General features: G+C 34.7%; 1 protein-coding gene across 1 annotated transcript; it reads left to right on the top strand.

The window, feature by feature from the left end:
• The first annotated feature begins 1,199 nt into the window (after positions 1-1,199).
• Positions 1,200-20,274, top strand: LOC117341665. Its single transcript, XM_033903532.1, has 6 exons — positions 1,200-1,456; positions 3,798-4,023; positions 5,656-5,801; positions 7,801-7,974; positions 14,536-14,673; positions 16,184-20,274. Exons 1-6 carry the CDS (start codon positions 1,369-1,371, stop codon positions 16,699-16,701), a joined length of 1,290 nt encoding a protein of 429 aa, XP_033759423.1. The 5' UTR covers positions 1,200-1,368; the 3' UTR covers positions 16,702-20,274.
• Positions 20,275-20,956: the final 682 nt, after the last annotated feature.

The raw sequence follows: 20,956 nt of genomic DNA, 5'->3' as shown, positions 1-20,956 counted from the left end.
TAGTACGGGCGATCATCCCAGCCAACGCATTGCATCTGCAGGTCAACGTGAGCCCGCATAGCGGACAACACTTATCTAATTTATTTAAGTGATTTGTATTTTAGCAATTTTGAAATAAAATGTACATCTATAATTACCTTCTCGTACGAGCTATTGGTGGTAGTGATTATCAATACTGGACCTTAGTTTAGGTTAATATGGCGGTTAACCAACACGGTAGAGTTAAATATTATACCACCTTATGTCAATAATTCAGATTCTATATGAATAGTGTATTATATATGGTCATACCCCCTCCCCCTTCCCCATTCTCATTATGTAAAACGTTCATGGTTATATAATTAATTGTCAAGTACGTGTTTGTTCGCAGAATGTGACTTTCTGAATGGTTGGGATTTTTTTTCACAGCGCGAAATATGTGACGTCACAATACGGCCATTGACATTGCGTATTGATTTGTGAAAAAGAATCCCTTATAAGATCAGTTCAACTGTACATAAAACATGTTTTAATTTTGAAAATCAATTTCAAAAATTAATTATAAGCGTTGATGTCAATATTTTTTTTAATTTCATAGAGTATGAAAAAATTGTTTGCAAACAGTTTTTTTCATACCCCAATGAAACTAAAAATGACATCAATGTGTGAAAGTTGATATCTTGACCTATTACTTGATGTTCCTATTTCTAAAATCACGGTGTTTATATTGCGTTTATGACGCCATAATCATGGTGACTTCACAATGCCCCATATTTAAATGTTCTGTTATCAGTTTGCAAACAGGTTTCACACATATATATACAATGTATTGTAAAGAAAATAAGGAACTTTGGTTCGGTTAATAAGGTGTTATGCCAACTTGGAAGAACTAAATATGAATTGAGGATACCGAAAACAAGGAATTTACGTTAGGATATTGTGACGTCACAATTAAATGATGATGACGTTATAACGCAAACTGACTCAATGAAACCGAGGAATAGAAAATAATCGTATTGTGTATATAAAAAATATGTAATGATCAGACCATACGGAAATCTAATAATGTTTTGTATATATTTTGATTAAACGCTGAATAGGAACAAAACACTCCCTGGTTGAGTAACTGGGGGCTGTATTGTCACATATAGTTTCACAAAAGACTACGTAGTTAACACACAGTCTCTCTAAGTACACTATAGTGATGAAAACACTCCCTGGTTGTGTAATTGAGAGTCCCTGGGGGCTGTATTGTCACATATAGTTTCACAAAAGACTACGTAGTTAACACACAGTCTCTCTAAGTACACTATAGTGATGATCTAAGTAGGATATATCGTCTGCACAGAAGTTTAGTTACTAAAACGAGCTTGCCGATAAGTAAACAAAATGGAAGCCTATGGACCTGTTAACGGAAGAATACCATATATACACATGCTGTTTCTTCTACTGTCATTGGTAATGCCTGTATCCAGGGGTATGTATTCAACATTTTGGACCATCTTTGACGAGATATTAGGATAACAGGACGAGTCACATGTACCACTAAGCGTTCGAGTCGGCGCACGTGACCCGTGGTAACTAATACATGTATGTGAATAAAACCATACAATGTAAATGGATTATAACACAATAATTAAGTTCGTACAGCATCATTAACATAAATTACAGTGTCATTAATCAGCTGATATCATAATGGTCTAGTTATTAGGCGAGGTATGTGATATTGACGCTAGGCATATGACTTCCTGGGCACATAAGTCATATGTGTACACGTATGAGGATGTATGTAGACATGTGACGTACGGTGTTTGTGTGTGTGGACAAGGCGGATACAATGATATAAACAGTTTGCGAGCAGTTTTAGATATGTGAATGCAGTCCTTTGATGTATTTATAAGCTATGATAAATGTCGTTACACTGATACTAGGAAAATTATCTCAAATTGTCTTATTAAATCAAAGGAACTTAACTGGCATGCATTATGTATTACATACATCTCTATACACATATGTTGCATATCATAGATATCAATAAAGTTCTTATTTCCGGATTTAAGCTTGTTTATTTGTGATGAAATGTTACTTAATATATGATAATATTAGTGTAGCGTTGAGATATGGCAGTTTTTCAGTAGTAAAAAATGCACATGGACATGACCAGTAAAAGCGTTTATATATAGATTTCAAGGCACATTTACTGATGCACGTACGTACATGTACACATTAATACGAATCCGTAATTATAACTCAAAATACATCACACTATTACAAATACGAACAAAAATGTAGGACCCTTTGTAATGATGTTTCATCGACGACACCCGCCATACAAATCTAGGTCAAATTCAGTTTAAATCATATTCACAATTGGCCCTATAGTGACTCAACTGTCGATGGTCTATAGACAAAAAAAAATGGGGAAAAGAAACTTGACTGGCCTATCAGCAATGCCGAACACGTACGTCTGTCTATCTGTTCATATCCACTGTCGATACAAATTGATGATACCATATGATATTAACCATGAATTCGCATCATCCGTTTAGTCACAGGTTCTTTAATTGTCTCGTCTGTCAATACATCCAATATATAATGATTATTATATTATTGACAAGCGAGGCTAGGACCTGTGGTTCAGTAGCCGACGTTTGTCACGGAAATCGTGATAACGGGAATAAGTTCTTGGATATCGTGCCAACGTGGACATTGCAGAACGTACATTATGTAGGTAGCGGAGACAAAGATATATTACTTGGGATGTGCGACTATCTAGAAATGGAAAAATAAATTAACGTTTATCATACAGCTTAGCGGTAGGCTGTCTATCCTGTGGCTATGTACACAGGGGCTCGTTTTCGGGATTTTGAGTAATATTTGTTTCTAAAACTTCCGAAACCGAGCCCCTGTGGTTATGCATTGTAGGTAAAGATATTTTTTCTATGAATACTAACCATAAGCAGACGCCTGTGATATACCAAAGGACTTTACAACGACTCCGTTACCTGTTCTGATAAGATCTCCAAACGTAATCAACTTATACCAAATAAAAGCAAATAATAAATAAAAGCAAATAATAACTATAAGGATAAAAACAGGTCGACCAAGACAGAGGCACATATTGCTTCCATGTATGTGAGCCTGTATACAGGGATCATAGTTTGTTCTCCATGACGGGTATGCCAATGGTTCCCACATTTTAATTAACGCTCCCCGTCACGTGACCATATTTGATAATTTCTATATTGCCTGGATGGCTCCGCCGAATTTCCTCTGGTCCTGACACCCTGTCTGGTGTAGGGTCCCTATACATCTGAGATGGCGTCAGGGCCGGTGGAATCTCGGGCTACTGAATTGCCTAAGTAAAGGGCTTTGCGTTGATAATACTGCAATTATTTAAAATGAAATATGAATGTTTGGTGGGGTTTTTTCACGCATGGCTTTTTAATTCGACAGAGCCTTTTCACATACTACATTTTTGTATTTACATTTTCTGTTGCTACCGTTTTCGTACAAAATACAGCAAATTCCTTCTTCCGGAGAAAGTTGACACTGTAATGACATTATTTGGAACCATTCAAAATTACAATGAAATTATATATATAACTTTAGTGCGTGGCAAAATTTTTATCCAAAATCAAATTCATCAACAGATGTTTTCTATCTCAGAATGGAAACCTATGTATATTGGATATACGTGTATTCCTTTTGTTCCATGGCAATTACTTATTCGCAAGGTTGAACATTTTAATGTTAAAATTTATAACGTACATATAAATTATAACATATAATAATTTGGCATTATCTTATTTCAACAGCATGCACTGTACCCCAGCCGAAACCTTCGTATAAGGAGGAATGTGACTGCCATTACAGTGGAAATGACGTCTCTATGACGTGTTACTCTGACGTAGAGTGTTACAACCCAAATGATACCACATATCATTACGATGCTATGTGGGCTGGATACTATGCCAACGATACCGATCATGATTTGTCCGATGAGTCCCGGTACCGGAACGATAAACGTAGCGAAAACCTTGGGTGAGTGGTGATATATACATCACATCAAAAATTGTCATTATCAGATCATCCTTATTTGCTTTTGTATTTTTCCAGTATTGTTTTCTCGTATTCACGATGTTACATTGTTTGTCATTGTTGTTTCTCTTATTGTCAACGTTACATCGTTTGTCATTGTTGTTTCTCTTATTGTCAACGTTACATCGTTTGTCATTGTTGTTTCTCTTATTGTCAACGTTACATCGTTTGTCATTGTTGTTTCTCTTATTGTCAACGTTACATCGTTTGTCATTGTTGTTTCTCTTATTGTCAACGTTACATCGTTTGTCATTGTTGTTTCTCTTATTGTCAACGTTACATCGTTTGTCATTGTTGTTTCTCTTATTGTCAATGTTACATCGTTTGTCATTGTTGTTTCTCTTATTGTCAATGTTACATCGTTTGTCATTGTTGTTTCTCTTATTGTCAATGTTGCATTTTTTGTCATTGTTATTTCTCTTATTGTCAATATTACATCGTTTGTCATTGTTGTTTCTCTTATTGTCAATGTTACATCGTTTGTCATTGTTGTTTCTCTTATTGTCAACGTTACATCGTTTGTCATTGTTGTTTCTCTTATTGTCAATGTTACATCGTTTGTCATTGTTGTTTCTCTTATTGTCAACGCTACATCGTTTGTCATTGTTGTTTCTCTTATTGTCAATGTTACATCGTTTGTCATTGTTGTTTCTCTTATTGTCAATGTTGCATTTTTTGTCATTGTTATTTCTCTTATTGTCAATATTACATCGTTTGTCATTGTTGTTTCTCTTATTGTCAATGTTACATCGTTTGTCATTGTTGTTTCTCTTATTGTCAACGTTACATCGTTTGTCATTGTTGTTTCTCTTATTGTCAACGTTACATCGTTTGTCATTGTTGTTTCTCTTATTGTCAATGTTACATCGTTTGTCATTGTTGTTTCTCTTATTGTCAATGTTGCATTTTTTGTCATTGTTATTTCTCTTATTGTCAATATTACATCGTTTGTCATTGTTGTTTCTCTTATTGTCAATGTTACATCGTTTGTCATTGTTGTTTCTCTTATTGTCAACGTTACATCGTTTGTCATTGTTGTTTCTCTTATTGTCAATGTTACATCGTTTGTCATTGTTGTTTCTCTTATTGTCAACGCTACATCGTTTGTCATTGTTGTTTCTCTTATTGTCAATGTTACATCGTTTGTCATTGTTGTTTCTCTTATTGTCAATGTTACATTGTTTGTCATTGTTGTTTCTCTTATTGTCAATATTACATCGTTTGTCATTGTTGTTTCTCTTATTGTCAATGTTACATCGTTTGTCATTGTTGTTTCTCTTATTGTCAACGTTACATCGTTTGTCATTGTTGTTTCTCTTATTGTCAACGTTACATCGTTTGTCATTGTTGTTTCTCTTATTGTCAATGTTACATCGTTTGTCATTGTTGTTTCTCTTATTGAAAATGTTATATCGTTTGTCATTGTTGTTTACTCGTATAACCAACGTATCATTGTTTTACCGTTGTTTTACCATTGTCCTCCCGTGTACTGTTGTTCTGTCTTGTTTTATCGTTGTTGTTTTGTCGTATTTCCAAAGAAACCCTGTTTAACTATTATTATTTTTTGTTATATAGAGAAGACCTGACCAGGTTTATGGCGACTTTGACCATTTCGGATGTTTCCGACGAGGATTATCATAGAAGATTTATTTTCTTCATTGATTCTGACTACCGCGACATGAAAGACCTTCTTTTTCTCCCTATTTTATGTAACAAAACAGGTGAGTACAGTATATATTGATGTGAAGATAATTATGTAAAACATGTTTATTGAAAGTTATCAATCGCTTTTCACTTTACATTGATTTTTTGAGTATACTTGGTAGTGTATGTGATAGTGATTATTTTTTTCAGATAAATTCTTTGAATATTTATATCGCCGACTGCATTAAACTTTTCTTCTAAAATAAAATGGCATAGTATAGAAATATTTGTATGTCTAACCAACAATTTAAAAAAAACAGAAATAACAACGCCATGAAATGATCGCTTATAAAGCTGGTTCCCACCCTGCATTGTAGCTTAGTTCTCTACTCTCCGCCAGGTCTGTGCTCCGCTCACAAAGGACTTGTAGTGGGTAGCCATGTTGATTTTTTCATTGGTTGATTTCTACATCCGAAGACGTACATAGACTGTATTGCTAATTTAAGACGCGGAAAACCCTACTAACTCGCAGCGATGAATTTCAGCGTTAAAGAGTAAATATACCCTTTCGTCGATAAACAAACGAAGAGGATCTTAAGATTTGCTTTATAAAATGGCTGTTTTGACAATGGCACTACTGATGCTTAATGCTTAAGTGGAAGCAACCTTCTTCATGATGATACAGCACGCGCCATAAAGATGCCCATACGCTAGATTATATTCCTACTCAAGATGGTTACTCATTACCGGTCTTCTGTGTAGCGCACCCAAAGGAGGCAACTCGGGGAGGATGATACGAGTTTGTTATCAAGTATTAGACCGAAAGTAACATGAAAATATTTACCACTCTATGGCAGTGCCAATATATGACCTTATGACCTTACCAACTGAAGGTGCCAACTCATAACTGCCTAGGGGCTGCGGTGGCCAAGTGGTTAAGGTGTCCCGACACTTTATCATTAGCCCTCCACCTCGAAACTTACGTGGGGCAGTTGCAATGTACTGACCGTAGGCCGGTGGTTTTTCTCCTGGTACTCCGGCTTTCCCCCACCTCCAAAACCTTGCACGTCCTTAAATGACCCTGGCTGTTAATAGGATGTTAAAAAAAAAAAAAAAATCGTAACTGCCAATCAATATAATATGAATGTATTTACATTCTGTGTTGCATTTGCCTATATGTCGTTAGTAAACCAAATTGTATTCATGAGATTGTATACTACAATTTATTTATGTAAGTCACCACATAAAATAAAGCAACTTCACAAGTTATGAGAGTAATATTTTATAATTAAAAAAAGATGTAGTCAACACAAAATAACTATAAGCGCCATTCTTGATTTATACGAAATAATCAAATTGTCAATGTCGTCACACGAATCGTTTCCGAATTTTCAGAAATGCAAGACGCGACAACATTAAAAGTCCAGTATTCATAAAAAAATAATCTTGTGTTTACATCCGCGGCCTCGGCAAAATTTTAGAATGGCAAATAAACTTTTTTTCCCAAAAAAAAAGTTACAAGTGTTATATGTATTATCCTCATGTTTATATACATTATATATTAGTATTACATTGATCATTATTGTCGTGTACTCTATGGGTCCACGCACTATTTTCTAAAGCGGAAAGAACACGGATAGGCGGTTGACAGGACTTGTGGACGATAAAGGCTTGAAAGTTTGAATTCCGTTAATAAATAGAGAAATGGGGTTTAAAATCAAAAAGTTATCATTGTAAGCATTGAACTGCTTTCAGTTGACAGTCATTGACTTGCGCGCTTCATCAAATTTGCCTTTGTCCAGTTGGCATTCTTAAGTCCAAGAATGCCAACTGAAAGCAGTTCAATGCTTGAATATAGCAGACTATAGCAGAATTTCTTTCGGGATGCAACCCCTTCAATAATAAATGAAACAAGAGAAGTTTAACTATCTTTTAGGTGGCATTATCGTAAAATATGTTACTTTTGGTATTGCTTGAAATGTACAACAGCCCATTCTGTTTTCATTCACTCTTTGTTTGCGGTAAGCATATTTTATTATTATCTATTTGTGTAAAAGATCTGGTGTTTTGTTTCAGAGATGAAAATGATGATAGTCGACACACCACCTAATCTGATTCCCATAGTGGCTGGTCTAGTTGCATTCCTTGTCGTTTGTGCTTTGTTTGTGTGCTGTGCGGTTTTCAACCTACCGTTTCTGAAATATTTCTTACTCAGTTGTCGTGGACGAGGAATATTACGCAAGAGACCAAGTAAGAATACTAGTTAATGTAGCAAAGGAATTAACATGATCAATAAATCTATATTTCCTGGTATTATGTTAAAGTCGGCGTATTTATGTTGGCACACTTGCCTTTAGCCCATATTAAAGTGGGGTTTTTTTTTTTTGTTTTTTCTTAACAATTTTTCACAATGATAATTAGTGTACCCTAATTACTTATCTAAACATCGGGCTGTCTACTTTGGAGACTTATTATCATTGCCCTATATTTCTATTTGTTCTGTATTATCACTATATAACCTTACCAAACAAAAAGAGAACGGTATCATATCACAATATTTACATTAACACTGCAGCCCCAATATATAACTTTACCAAACCCACTTGAAGGTTACGAGTCCATAACTTCCAAATCTCTATTATGACGTCATTATTATAGTGACGTCATAATTGTAACGTCGGCGATAACGAAAGATGGCTGTTGAAAAGGCTGTTCCGTCTTTGACGATAATAATGTGTTCATTCATCGTAGAAGCCAAATTCCTAGATATAATCTTTAAAAATCGTTGTCAAATGTAAATATAAGTATTGAACTGATTTCAGTTGAAAGTTATGGGCTGATGAACGCCAACTGGACAAAGGCAAATTCAACATGAAGCGCTAGCGCGTTTCATTAAATTTGCCTTTGTCCAGTTGGCATTCATCAGCCCATAACTTCCAAGTGAAAGCAGTTCAATGCTTAAATACCACATAACTCCCATTGGTGTATTGATATGAAGTATAATGTTCGTGACGTCATCATTGAATGACGTCGTTTTGTGTGACGTCACAAAATTAAGTGTACTTTTGACGTCATGGAAAATCGCGCTTCTGGACTTTTTATCAATATAACTTATTTACTTATAATTTATGTAGTTCTGTTGTATAAAAAGTGAAAATCATTGCAATGGAAAATACGTTTATCAAAATGTTGCTATTAAGGTAGACCGACCCTTCTGTGACGTCACAGACATGAGCCCGGCGAACCGGCGATCCGGCGTCCGGCGATCCGGGCCCTTGATTATATTCACGAATAGTTAGATCTGGTTTAATTTTCAAGTCAGCTGGGAGATAAATGTTTAGGCCTACAGCACGATGCGGTCAAGAGGTAAAGGGGTCAGTTTTGTAAAACTAAAAGACTAGGTAAGGCTTATGCTTTCAATGAAGTGAGAACATAAATTAAAGATGGTCCATTGAAAACAAGGAAAGCGCCGATGTATCACATAATGTGCCAATGTGTGACGACCATATAACGTTAGAACTTTACAGTCTCGGCGGAGACAATTTATATCAAGTCAGGAAGAGGTTAGCACATCTCCAATTTATGGCAATGTAGAACAAGAGGACACTTCATGGCGCACGGGCCGACGCATAGTGGAGTTGGGGACTTTGGCCGATGCTCTAAAAGCATGTGCACTTTGCGGCAACTTCAGTATGTACTCCATCTGTCAGATTGTATATTGTTAGGGGAACGTAAGTTCGGCCTTGCGCACTTTACATGTGATATATTGTTATTCAGAATGCGAGGTAGTCAACCATATTCCAACCGCGGGTAGACACAGATCAGAAAAAGGAGGATACGCATGGGACGTAAACCCAAAACTTGCAACATGCATTGATGGTATAAATGATCTATATTAAACTCTCACGAAATTTACGTTGACATTCGACAATTTTTCAAAAACATAAAACCCGTGAAATTGATGCCTTTTTACTCATATTCTGGATATATTATAAATATTGTATTTAATTAACTGGGGTTTCTTGTGATCGGTCTAGGCTGGAGATTTCACTCCATGGGGAACTCTCTACCAGGTTCGAGCAGTTTTATAAATAGATCATAACAAAAACGGATGACGGATTGACAAGCACAAATTCGGACCCTTTAAAGAGGCATGTCCGTGAATGAATTGTAACGAGTTGCATAAATGCAAAAATTACATAAACAAAAACCATCAAAAGGCCAACTCTGGTAATTTCGTCATCACTACCATGTCAGCAAATTGCGGTGCCCGGGTGTAAAGCTCAAGAGCGTCTTCGTTGCCACAGGTGTAAAATACGGAAATGTTTAATTTTCCTATTTAACTATTACCAATCAATCCAATAAGACTTGACAATATCAAAATATATTATTCCGATAAACTGTGAGATTTACAGTCATTTCGATCGCGGATTTTGCTGTATATGTTGCATAATTCGTGGATTGCGGCATAATTAGGTCATACCCGCCTACAATGTGGGCGAATTAGCAATAAATGAGAGGTGTTTTTCCTGTCAGTTATCCTTGCAAGTTATAGCCAATTTATCATTTTGTTCCGTGGTCGAGTTATTTTCCTTGAAGGACATCATTATCACATTAAAAAAGAGAAAAAATATCCCAACCGTTCTTCCGATCCCGTCTTCGGCGTTCATTTTCTATAGAAATTATCGTTGCCCGGGTGTAAAATTCATCCATGCCCAGGTGTAAGCACCGGCGTCCGGTCAGTACGATTGAACCCGGTCAGTAAAGCCTGGGGTCGCGGTTCGATGACGGTGGAGGCACACTACTTGCTTTTCTGTTACATCGGTTGACCACTCCAAGTGCAAGCTATATGAAAATGAGAGGCTTCGTTGGGGATAAAACCCCCCATTAATGTGTGTTCGGGGTGAACACTTTTGAAAAGTGAGGAATAGTGAGGCAGGTTTTAATTGTAAATAGGGTACATAGTGATTTCAGGTGGGGTAATTTCCATTAAGTCAGTCGGTAGAGCGACGGAGCAGTAAGCAGAGGGTCGCGGGTTTAACCCCTTGTGGAGGCACTATATTCGCTTTCCTGTTATATATATCATGAAAATATTGTTGTATCGTCTGCCCTTTTACGTTGTTAGTAGCAAAGAAATATGGCAGTAGAATACTGATGCCATTATTAAGTGCACGATCATTTGGAATCCAACAATGCAAAGTAAAGACAATGAAATTCACATCAGGACAAACAATAAACAATTCTGTCTGATTACGTGTTCGAAAGTAAAGGTGGTCCGATGGCCAGAGGCTATAGAAAACCTGGTCGGTCTATGTAAAATGTCTTAGTGTTGGCCCCAATGGCTATGAAAAGTTTGAGTCCCGACATACATTACAATTCATGTAAACAACATTCCAGTATTTTTTGACAAATGATGATATGAAATCGGAGCTTAAAATAGAGGTTTTTTAGCCCACCATCATCAGATGGTGGGCTATTCAAATCGCCCTGCGTCCGTGGTCCGTGGTCCGTCCGTCCGTCCGTCCGTCCGTCCCTCCGTCCGTCCGTCCGTCCCTCCGTCCGTAAACAATTCTTGTTATCGCTATTTCTCAGAAAGTACTGAAGGGATCTTTCTCAAATTTCATATGTAGGTTCCCCTTGGTGCCTAGTAATGCATATTGCGTTTTGAGACCAATCGGAAAACAACATGGCCGACAGGCAGCCATCTTGGATTTTGACAATTGAAGTTTGTTATCGCTATTTCTGAGAAAGTACTGAAGGGATCTTTCTGAAATTTCATATGAAGGTTCCCCATGGTGCCTAGTTATGCATATTGCGTTTTGAGACTAATCCGAGAACAACATGGCCGACAGGCAGCCATCTTGGATTTTGACAATTGAAGTTTGTTATCGCTATTTCTGAGAAAATACTGAAGGGATCTTTCTCAAATTTCATATGTAGGTTCCCCTTGGTGCCTAGTTATGCATATTGCGATTTGAGACCAATCGGAAAACAACATGGCCGACAGGTAGCCATCTTGGATTTTGACAATTGAAGTTTGTTATCACTATTTCTGAGAAAGTACTGAATGGATCTTTCTGAAATTTCAGATGTAGGTTTCCCTTGGTGCCTAGTTATGCATATTGCGTTTTGAGACCAATCTGAAAACAACATGGCCGACAGGCAGCCATCTTGGATTTTGACAATTGAAGTTTGTTATCGCTATTTCTGAGAATGTACTAAAGGGATCTTTCTGAAATTTCATATGTAGGTTTCCCTTGGTGCCTAGTTATGCATATTGCGTTTTGAGACCAATCTGAAAACAACATGGCCGACAGGCAGCCATCTTGGGTTTTGACAATTGAAGTTTGTTATCACTATTTCTGAGAAAGTATTTAAGGGATCTTTCTCAAATTTCATATGTAAGTTTCCCTTGGTGCCTAGTTATGCTTATTGCATTTTGAGACCAATCTGAAAATAACATGGCCGACAGGCAGCCATCTTGGATTTTGACAATTGAAGTTTGTTATCGCTATTTCTGAGAAAGTACTGAAGGGATCTTTCTCAAATTTCATATGGAGGTTCCCCTTGGTGCCTCGTTATGCTTATTGCATTTTGAGATCAATTGGAAAACAATATGGCCGACAGACCGCCATCTTGGATTTTGACAATTGAAGTTTGTTATCTCTATTTCTCAAAGTACTGAATGGATCTTTCTCAAATTTCATAAGTAGGTTCCCCTTGGTCCCTTGTATTGCATTTTTGGACCAGTCTGTCCTGAAAACAACCTGGCAAACAAACAGCCATTATCGTTAAATCTCAAATTTCTTATATAGCTAGGATTCCCTTGTTTGAAAAGTACTGGAGGGATGTCTCAATTTGCACAGATTAGTAAAATGAAGGGAAAAGTAGAGAAAAGATCAATCTGACATGGAACCTATGAAGATCATTCAATGGTGGGCGCCAAGATCCCTCTGGTTAACCCATAATAGCGTGTTATTACTGGATGATGCAAGCGTTTGCGTGACAGTAATGCTACTTTTCAACAATATGTTTACAAAATGGGTCTATGGAAACATGACTTGGGCTATGGGATTTCAATTTTCTGTAGACATACTGTCTAAGGAATTTTCATATATACTTTCGTGTATAGATGTTTAGATGTAATACATAGTTATGTTACAATGTGTTTACATGTTTAGATTTAGATTTTTTTTAAAACGGGGGTATAATCACCTATTATATTTTGGCCTAGTTTGTAGCATTTTTTGTGTGTCATTCTTTTAAATTAACCCCCCCCCCCCCCCTAAAAAAAAAGTCTAAAATCTGAAAATGTGGTAGTAGCCTATATACATGTTACGGTGAGCGATTACTGTCATAGCTGCGCTCTTCTAAGGCTTTGCCTTCATTCAAATTACATTATCGCATAGGTTGGAACGCTCGACACTCGACACTCGAGCAACATTGTTGTGCATGTTCTGGCAATCTGTATCACCGATACGCTTCGTTTGACATGGCGTATTAGAAGCTAGCGTCTGAAGGATCGTTAGTGTAATGTTCTAATTTTCATCCGGAAAAGAGGAAAATATCCGGAAAATGTTAATTGCGTTTGGGAAATCAAACAAATAAAATTCTTTTAGAAAAAAAGAAAGCACCAGTAACATAGATTACAATATAATTTATGAAAGAAAATGGTAAAGATTTAACAAAAAAATTCATCTATCTCAGATTCCAAAATAACTGCTCTAATTTGGTAATTTGAGCCATACTTGAAGCAAAAGTTTTGGGGTACCAGCAAAGTAAACGGCCATAGTGTTAAAAGTAATATGGTGAGGTGTTATTTTTATTTTTTTCTCTTAAAGCATACATATGAAATTTTTAATTAAGCAAAAAAAAGGGGGTAATTTTTCTGTTCATTTTTTCTGGAAAAAAATAAACGTGTATTTTTTTAAATCAATTTTTCCCTAAAAATAACAGGATTTTCGTATAAAAATAGCCATATTTTGTTAACCACCCAAAGAATCTTCTCTTTTTTTTGATAATTATGAATGATATTGCTCATACTGATGATATAAATAGGATATAAACTTCTTTTTATGCTTGAGGTGAATATTATCCGGGAAAGATAAAATCTACCAAAATCCTTAAAAATATGGTTCAGCTATTAATTAATACGTATCTTTATGTGGCCATGGTAGTAAACGTGGTGACATATGTTTTTTATGTGCTTTTTGTGATAAGAGCATAATTAACATTGAAATAGAAATACAATTAAGGAGATCTATCAGAGGAAACCCGAAGGGTCGGTCTACCTTAAAGTGATGATTTTTGTGTTTAGTTCTACGAACCTTTTTTTTTTTTTTTTTTTCCCGCGCGTACTTCGCTATCTTGACGTCATAAGAATATATCCCATTGACAGCGCGAAATTTGGAGTAATAGCAGTTGCAGGCTGGATATTTTTTCCAAAAGAAGGTAGCTTGGATTCATTCGTTATATGAATTGTTGCGAAGTTCATAGATCAGCCGGGTTTTTTTTATCCGGTAGCACGGGTTTTCGTGATTTCAAAAGTACACTTAATATCGTGACATCAGACAAAACGACGCCATTTTGTGACGACTTCACGAACATGTTTTTCATATCACTGCACCAATGGTAGTTGTGTGAAAATTGTGATATGATCTTCTTCTTTTCTGCGTGCTAATGTTATATTCTATGATAGTGATAATGCTGGGCAAATGGAAATATAAACATTTTGCTTTTGCAAAATCTAATTTGAGGTGGTATAACTGTATAACTTTTCGTCTTTTATATTATACATACATATATACACAGATACTGAACACTTGAAGTACGACACGGCTCTACTGTACGACACTTATGATGTGAAAGCCCCGCTCATTGCGAGAAGTCTTGCCGAAGAACTCGTATCACAAGGCTATGATGTGTCGTCTGCCGATGACGTCAGCGGAGGTAAGATAAGGGGATCATATATAAATGGGAAATTTTACATCACTAGTCACATTCAAGCTTTCCTTTTCATTATAGTTCCATTAAGTTATTGCCATGATGGCTGGCGTTGAATGTGATATTTGGGTTTATTACATTTTTACCAGTGAAATATCAAAAATTATTCATTCTATAAAAGTGATATTTTTCACTAGGCCTAGTGAAGAATATCATATTTAATGAAAAATATCACTTTTGCTGATTTGACCAATCAAATTAAAGATTAGAAAATACCAAAATAATTGACCAATCAGAAAGCCCGACATATATGTCAGCACCTGGACAGGGGAAACTACTTTTTTTGTTTACATTAGGCCTAGTTAGCATACGGGGTAGGTTTTTCGTTGATAAAAAATGTAATAAACAGAATATCTAACAGTGTTTTCAGTAATACCAAATATATTTAACTCGTGTGGCTAATATTTTGATATTTTTCACTCGTGCTGCGCACTCGTGAAAAATATCAAAATATTAGCCCCACTCGTGAAATATATTTGGTATTACTGAAGACACTGTTAGATATCCTCTATTTATCTTTAGACTGGATCAAGTCCGGGTCACTATACTTTCTCAACTGTTGTCCTCTGATCGCCTTACCATTGAGACACCTTACTGTACAAAATAGTCGTAAGTTAGACACCTTACTGTACAAAATAGTCGTAAGTTAGATACCTTACGGTACCAATTAGTCGTAAGTAAGAAATCTTACTCTACCATTTAGTCGTAAGTAAGATAACTTACTGTACCAATTAGTCGTAAGTTAGATACCTTACGGTACCAATTAGTCGTAAGTAAGAAATCTTACTCTATCATTTAGTCGTAATTAAGATAACTTACTGTACCAATTAGTCGTAAGTAAGATATCTTACTGTACCATTTAGTCGTAAGTAAGATAACTTACTGTATCAATTAGTCGTAAGTAAGATATCTTACTGTACCATTTAGTCGTAATTACATGTAAGATATTTTACTGTACCATGAAGACGTAGGTAAGATATCTTACTGTACCATTTAGTCGTAAGTAAGATATCTTACAGTACCATTTAGTCGTAAGTTAGACACCTTACGGTACCAATTAGTCGTAAGTAAGATAACTTACTCTACCAATTAATCGTAGGTAAATAAACGGACTTCCTCTCACCAATGTGACGTAATCCTATTATAACATTTCTTGTGTTATATATTTGTTACTACTATTAATTAGTGTGATACTATTGCCTGTTATTGTTTCTAACGTTAGTTCATCGAAATTTTGGATACTTTTTCTACCATAGATTTTGTATCGTCATTGTGAAATAGCACTAAGAGGTCCTCCGTTCCTGTATTACATTACATGTTCGCAATATAATTGTAACTAAATTATCAGCTGTGCTATGGATATGCATGTGTTTACACAATAAGAATAATGTTTTAAGACCATAATGTGTAACTGTTTTAGCTAAGAGTACAATGTATAACACACTTATTATTTCAGGAGAAAGAGAATTTAAAGAACTGGACCTTATTCCCGATAGTGCTTCTGTGATCTTTATTGTTACACAAGATTCTGCGACTGACAAATTACTTACTTTAGCCAGAGATATAGCTACAATATATAAATCATCAAAAGAACAAATCCTCGTGCATACCGATCACGTGCCTTCAGAATTCAGACAGTGTAAACTTTTAACTCTCACTTGGTTTGAAGATGTTAGGAAGAAGAAATCCAATGAAAGTCAGGAAAAGTACTGCGTGGTTTCAACCGTAGAATCAGACAATGACTTTGGCAATGCTCCAAATGGAAACGCTAATGCTACGTGTACTATAGAAACACATTCAGAACATTCTCAGAAAAGTAAAGACAATGCCTGTTTTATCTTTCGTGTTTACAGAAAATGGAAACAGAGGAAATTCTACAAAGCGTTACAGTTAGGTCTTTCGACGGCTTTCCGTGTGAATAATGACAAGACATCTCTACAAAACACCCAAAACATTTCAGTTGAAGTTCATTGATATGAAAGGAAGATTAACTATCATACTGATGAACTTAAAATGCGGATTACGTTTAATAAATACGTTTAATGTGTGATAATCCTAGAACGCTTATTGTTCACAGGTAAGTTGTCAGTATCAACACGGAGACTAAAATGTCTGTGTTTTGTAACTTGATCCAGAGTGACTGTCAAAATTCTTACATGAAGAAAGCTTGTTGAAAGATGTTGAATGTGTGTGGTTCATTTTAGTTTACTGGGAATACATGTATGTTACCAGCGCTCTGGTAGTGAAAACATATACAGTCTAACTTCGATGTTTCGAAGTTTAAGGGACTAACAGAAAAACTTCGAAACAGCGGGACTTCGAATTATTCATGGTTGACAATTGATCGATGTTTTCTTGATAATGACCATAGCTGTTAACGTAACATGTCCTCGGTGTCTTCGTGGTCGCCTTTCATGCTCACATCGAAATGTTAAGTTAATTTACCTCAAACACAACAAAATAGAAAATACTTTTCATCAATTAAGCATCTTATTAATTAAACAAATTATGTATTGTTTACAAAACAATTATATCACGTTTCAAAGATAACGCAAAAGAAGTATATTGCACACCTACGTTAACGTTTTTCTGTACAATGTAAATGATATTAGAGTTGTTTACGTTTTCCTGTACAATGTAAATGAGATTAGAGTTGTTTACTGAATATATTCTATGTTGAATAGAATAATTATAATTATAATCTGCATACACATGTTTTATACGAGAAGGAAAATAACAAAAAACACAATTTAATACAAATTATTTAATGAACTATGATACAAAATGAAATTCTAACGAAACAACAAGGAATCAATATTCTCAAGTTGGTCCTAGGTTAAACATAGAAGCAAAAGGTCAGTGAGGCGCTGAGCCTTAACAGGTTTGATGTAAAATAAAGCAATATGTTGCATAAAACTTCATTTGTAACAATTCAAATAAGTTATATAACAAAATATGTAGCATTAAATTAGAAATGATTTCGATTTCTGGCGATTTGAAAGATGATGTAAAATAAATATTGCTTTAAATGGAGTTCATGGTAGTGTAAATGTAGTGCCTATACATTGAAAATTGTCATTAATTAAGATGTTTGCCTCCAAAGAAAGCAAATGTTATGCACTGTATAAATATGTGAGAATTCTATGAATAATTCTCCATAACCTCTATAAATAATTCATGGCTGTTATTTATTTATTTACTTATTTTTCAAAAAACAGTGTGGTCATTAGTAGCAAAACGGAGAGAAGGAAATATGACATTAACGCGATGGTCTTGCACCATAATGCATATAATAATATGTACACTTTGTATTCACAATGACCATTATCACAGAAATGCTTTGAAAATAACTTTTTTTTTCAAAAAAATGTTATGATCAGGGATATCACATATATGCAAAAGGGAACATGGACTCATCTGTAGCTTATCACAAATGCATAGATATTGTTTGATCGTCATTAGGATAAAACCTTCAATGATTATAATTTAAGTTGACAAATGGCACGTGCATTAACATTATCTAAGGGAAGACAATATGATTACTAAATTTTCCCTATCTGATGTAGATATAATTAATTAACATAATTTATTAACACATCTAAAGTAAACTTATCCGTTTAAATTGCTCAAAATGTTACACTTCTACATATACATCGGGAACAAAATTGGCACTACTATTATTTAATTGTATTGTAAACCTTCAAAATCCTATTTTGGCGCTTTTACATTTTAGCGCAAATCTAAGATAAGAAATATTAGGGCCGTGATGAATTGGCGTTTCCGTAATGTTTTTACTGAAACGGCATACTTAGGTGCGAAAACAGTTTAGAATTGGGCGAATGTATTACGTTGACATTACCTAGATGGTCATTAAATTTCACTGATTGCAATTGCAAATTTCAAAATTAGTTGTATTGACAATGTAAGATTTGAATTCAAAATTTAGACTGGCTATACTGTACCGAAGCGGTTTATGAGGAAAGAACACTACGTCTTTTTTGAAATGCCACAAATAAACGTTGGCTAATTCAAGTTAACATTATATAATTTAATCTACAGTTGTGTTCTTAATTGGACGCATTGATTAACAGCGGCGTCATTTAGTGTATTAAGGGGCGGGGGGTAGCCAAAGGAGAACCTTGTTTCAAGCAGGACTAATTTATCTAGGATTTTGAGAATCCATTGAACGTGATCCGATACATAATATCACATATATCAACAAAAGTGTTTTTATTGGTAAAGTTTCTTGGCTATGAGAAATGTATGTATGATTCTAGATATTTTTACTATGTCTTGCAAAGAAATATGCAGTATACAAGTGTACATTTCAATGTATAATAAATATTCGTTGGATATTCATTTTTGCAGTAATAACCGCGAATATAATGAATTTTTAATTTAATTTGCATTGTAATTTATCATTTTGCTAACTTGTAAAATTACATTGAGACTATATCTACATTTAACTGCTATTTCTTTATTGAAATATTTGATTTTATCATTTCAAAAAATCGAATTATCACATAGATGATAAATAAAATGTTTTGGATCTTACTGTTTGATTTAGCTGATCGGTAGGGTTGTGCCATGAAAAAATAACATGGCCATTTCTAGTTAAAATAGTTGTCATAAAACGCTATTATAATCATAATGAAATATTGACAGTATGTAAATATGTTGATGCTTTAACACGAAAGGTTCAGACCTGTCTTTATTAAATTATCATAATACGGTTCTGAGAAGTAACCCTATTTCAATTATAAATAGAACAATATAAATGATTTCCACTTACCAAATTCAAAAAAATGAAATTGGTTTGGTCTATACACTGAATGATATATACTTATGAAACTTAATTAGAATTAATTAAAACATAACATTCTAACATTTAACTATGTTTTCAACAACTTAATATCGGAAGATCTACATATTGCTAATTGTTTAGTATTGATTAATTTCATGATAATGTTACAGTATTATTCTGTTACTAATACACGGGACAAACTAAGACTTAGTTAAGGTACTCATTAGTTATTGTTGTTAAATTCTGCAACTGAATCCTGGTCAAAAATAGAAGACAAAAAGTTTACAAATAGGTTTGTTATGATATAAAGCAATATTCCTATAGTGGAATACAGCAAAATTGTGAAGGCAAATATAATTATCCTCGTTTTGTCGATTCTTTGATTAGTTTAAATTTTGTTTTTATAAATACTATAACGTAAGCGAAATGTATTTCATAGGTAGTTCATATCTTATATGTAACTACAATGGCTGCAGCTGTCAGATATATCATTCCAGTACGTCTATACGACTTTCGATATGCAAATGAATTAGATAATATATATTTTCTAGCGCATAAGCATACACGAGAAAGCATGAGAAATGTTTATATTACTTCAGACAGAGACCTATACTAATAGTATATAGGTCTCTGCTTTAGATTTGCATTTTCATTAAGTTGTATACTCTATTTACTATGATGTAAATACTCCGAATGATATGCTGTAAATTCTCTAATTAATATGCTATAAAATGATTAACATTGAAGTTGGTTTCTTCTTGTTCTGTCTTAATGGTCTTCCACCAAATCTATACTTTTCATCGTAGTTTGCCCTGATTTTTTCGATCTGAATTGGCAATACATTTTTGTTATTATGTCGGAATTCTCATTTGCTTGTGCAATGCAGATTGTAATTCATATTTTAGAAATATTAAGATAATCAGTTAAGTAAACATCTACTCTATTTCAACATTTGTAGAAATCCATTTCTTAAGTCTTAAACTTTTGGATTTCTACACCTTTTTGACCCTAGCATCACTAATGAGGCCTAGAATGACAAAAATAGCTATCTGATGCATATGCATGTTCATTATTCGTCATATGGTTATATAAGTTATAACTTATAGATTTAAATTTCATTTTACTTTTTCTCAATAGTGTCGTTGGTTGATCCTTTAACATATTATGATTAGATAGCATTGTCACAAATGGTAATTTGGTGGGTAAAAGTTACAATGAATCGGTTAAATGTTTCCTCCTTTTAAATATATACAGTCAAACCTGTTATAAAGGACACCTCTGTATAAAGGACACTTGTCTATAAAGGACAGATTCGTCAGACCCACTCCTTCCAATTTACTATATAATTAACCTATGTATAAAGGACACCTGTCTGTAAAGGACACTTTTGTTCTGTCCTTTGGGTGTCCTTTATAGACAGGTTTG

Source organism: Pecten maximus, chromosome 14 (genome assembly GCF_902652985.1).
Source record: "Pecten maximus chromosome 14, xPecMax1.1, whole genome shotgun sequence".
NCBI classification, from domain to species: domain Eukaryota; kingdom Metazoa; phylum Mollusca; class Bivalvia; order Pectinida; family Pectinidae; genus Pecten; species Pecten maximus.
The sequence above is the reverse complement of the archived record's forward strand: the minus strand, read 5'-3'. Positions and strand labels throughout refer to the sequence as shown.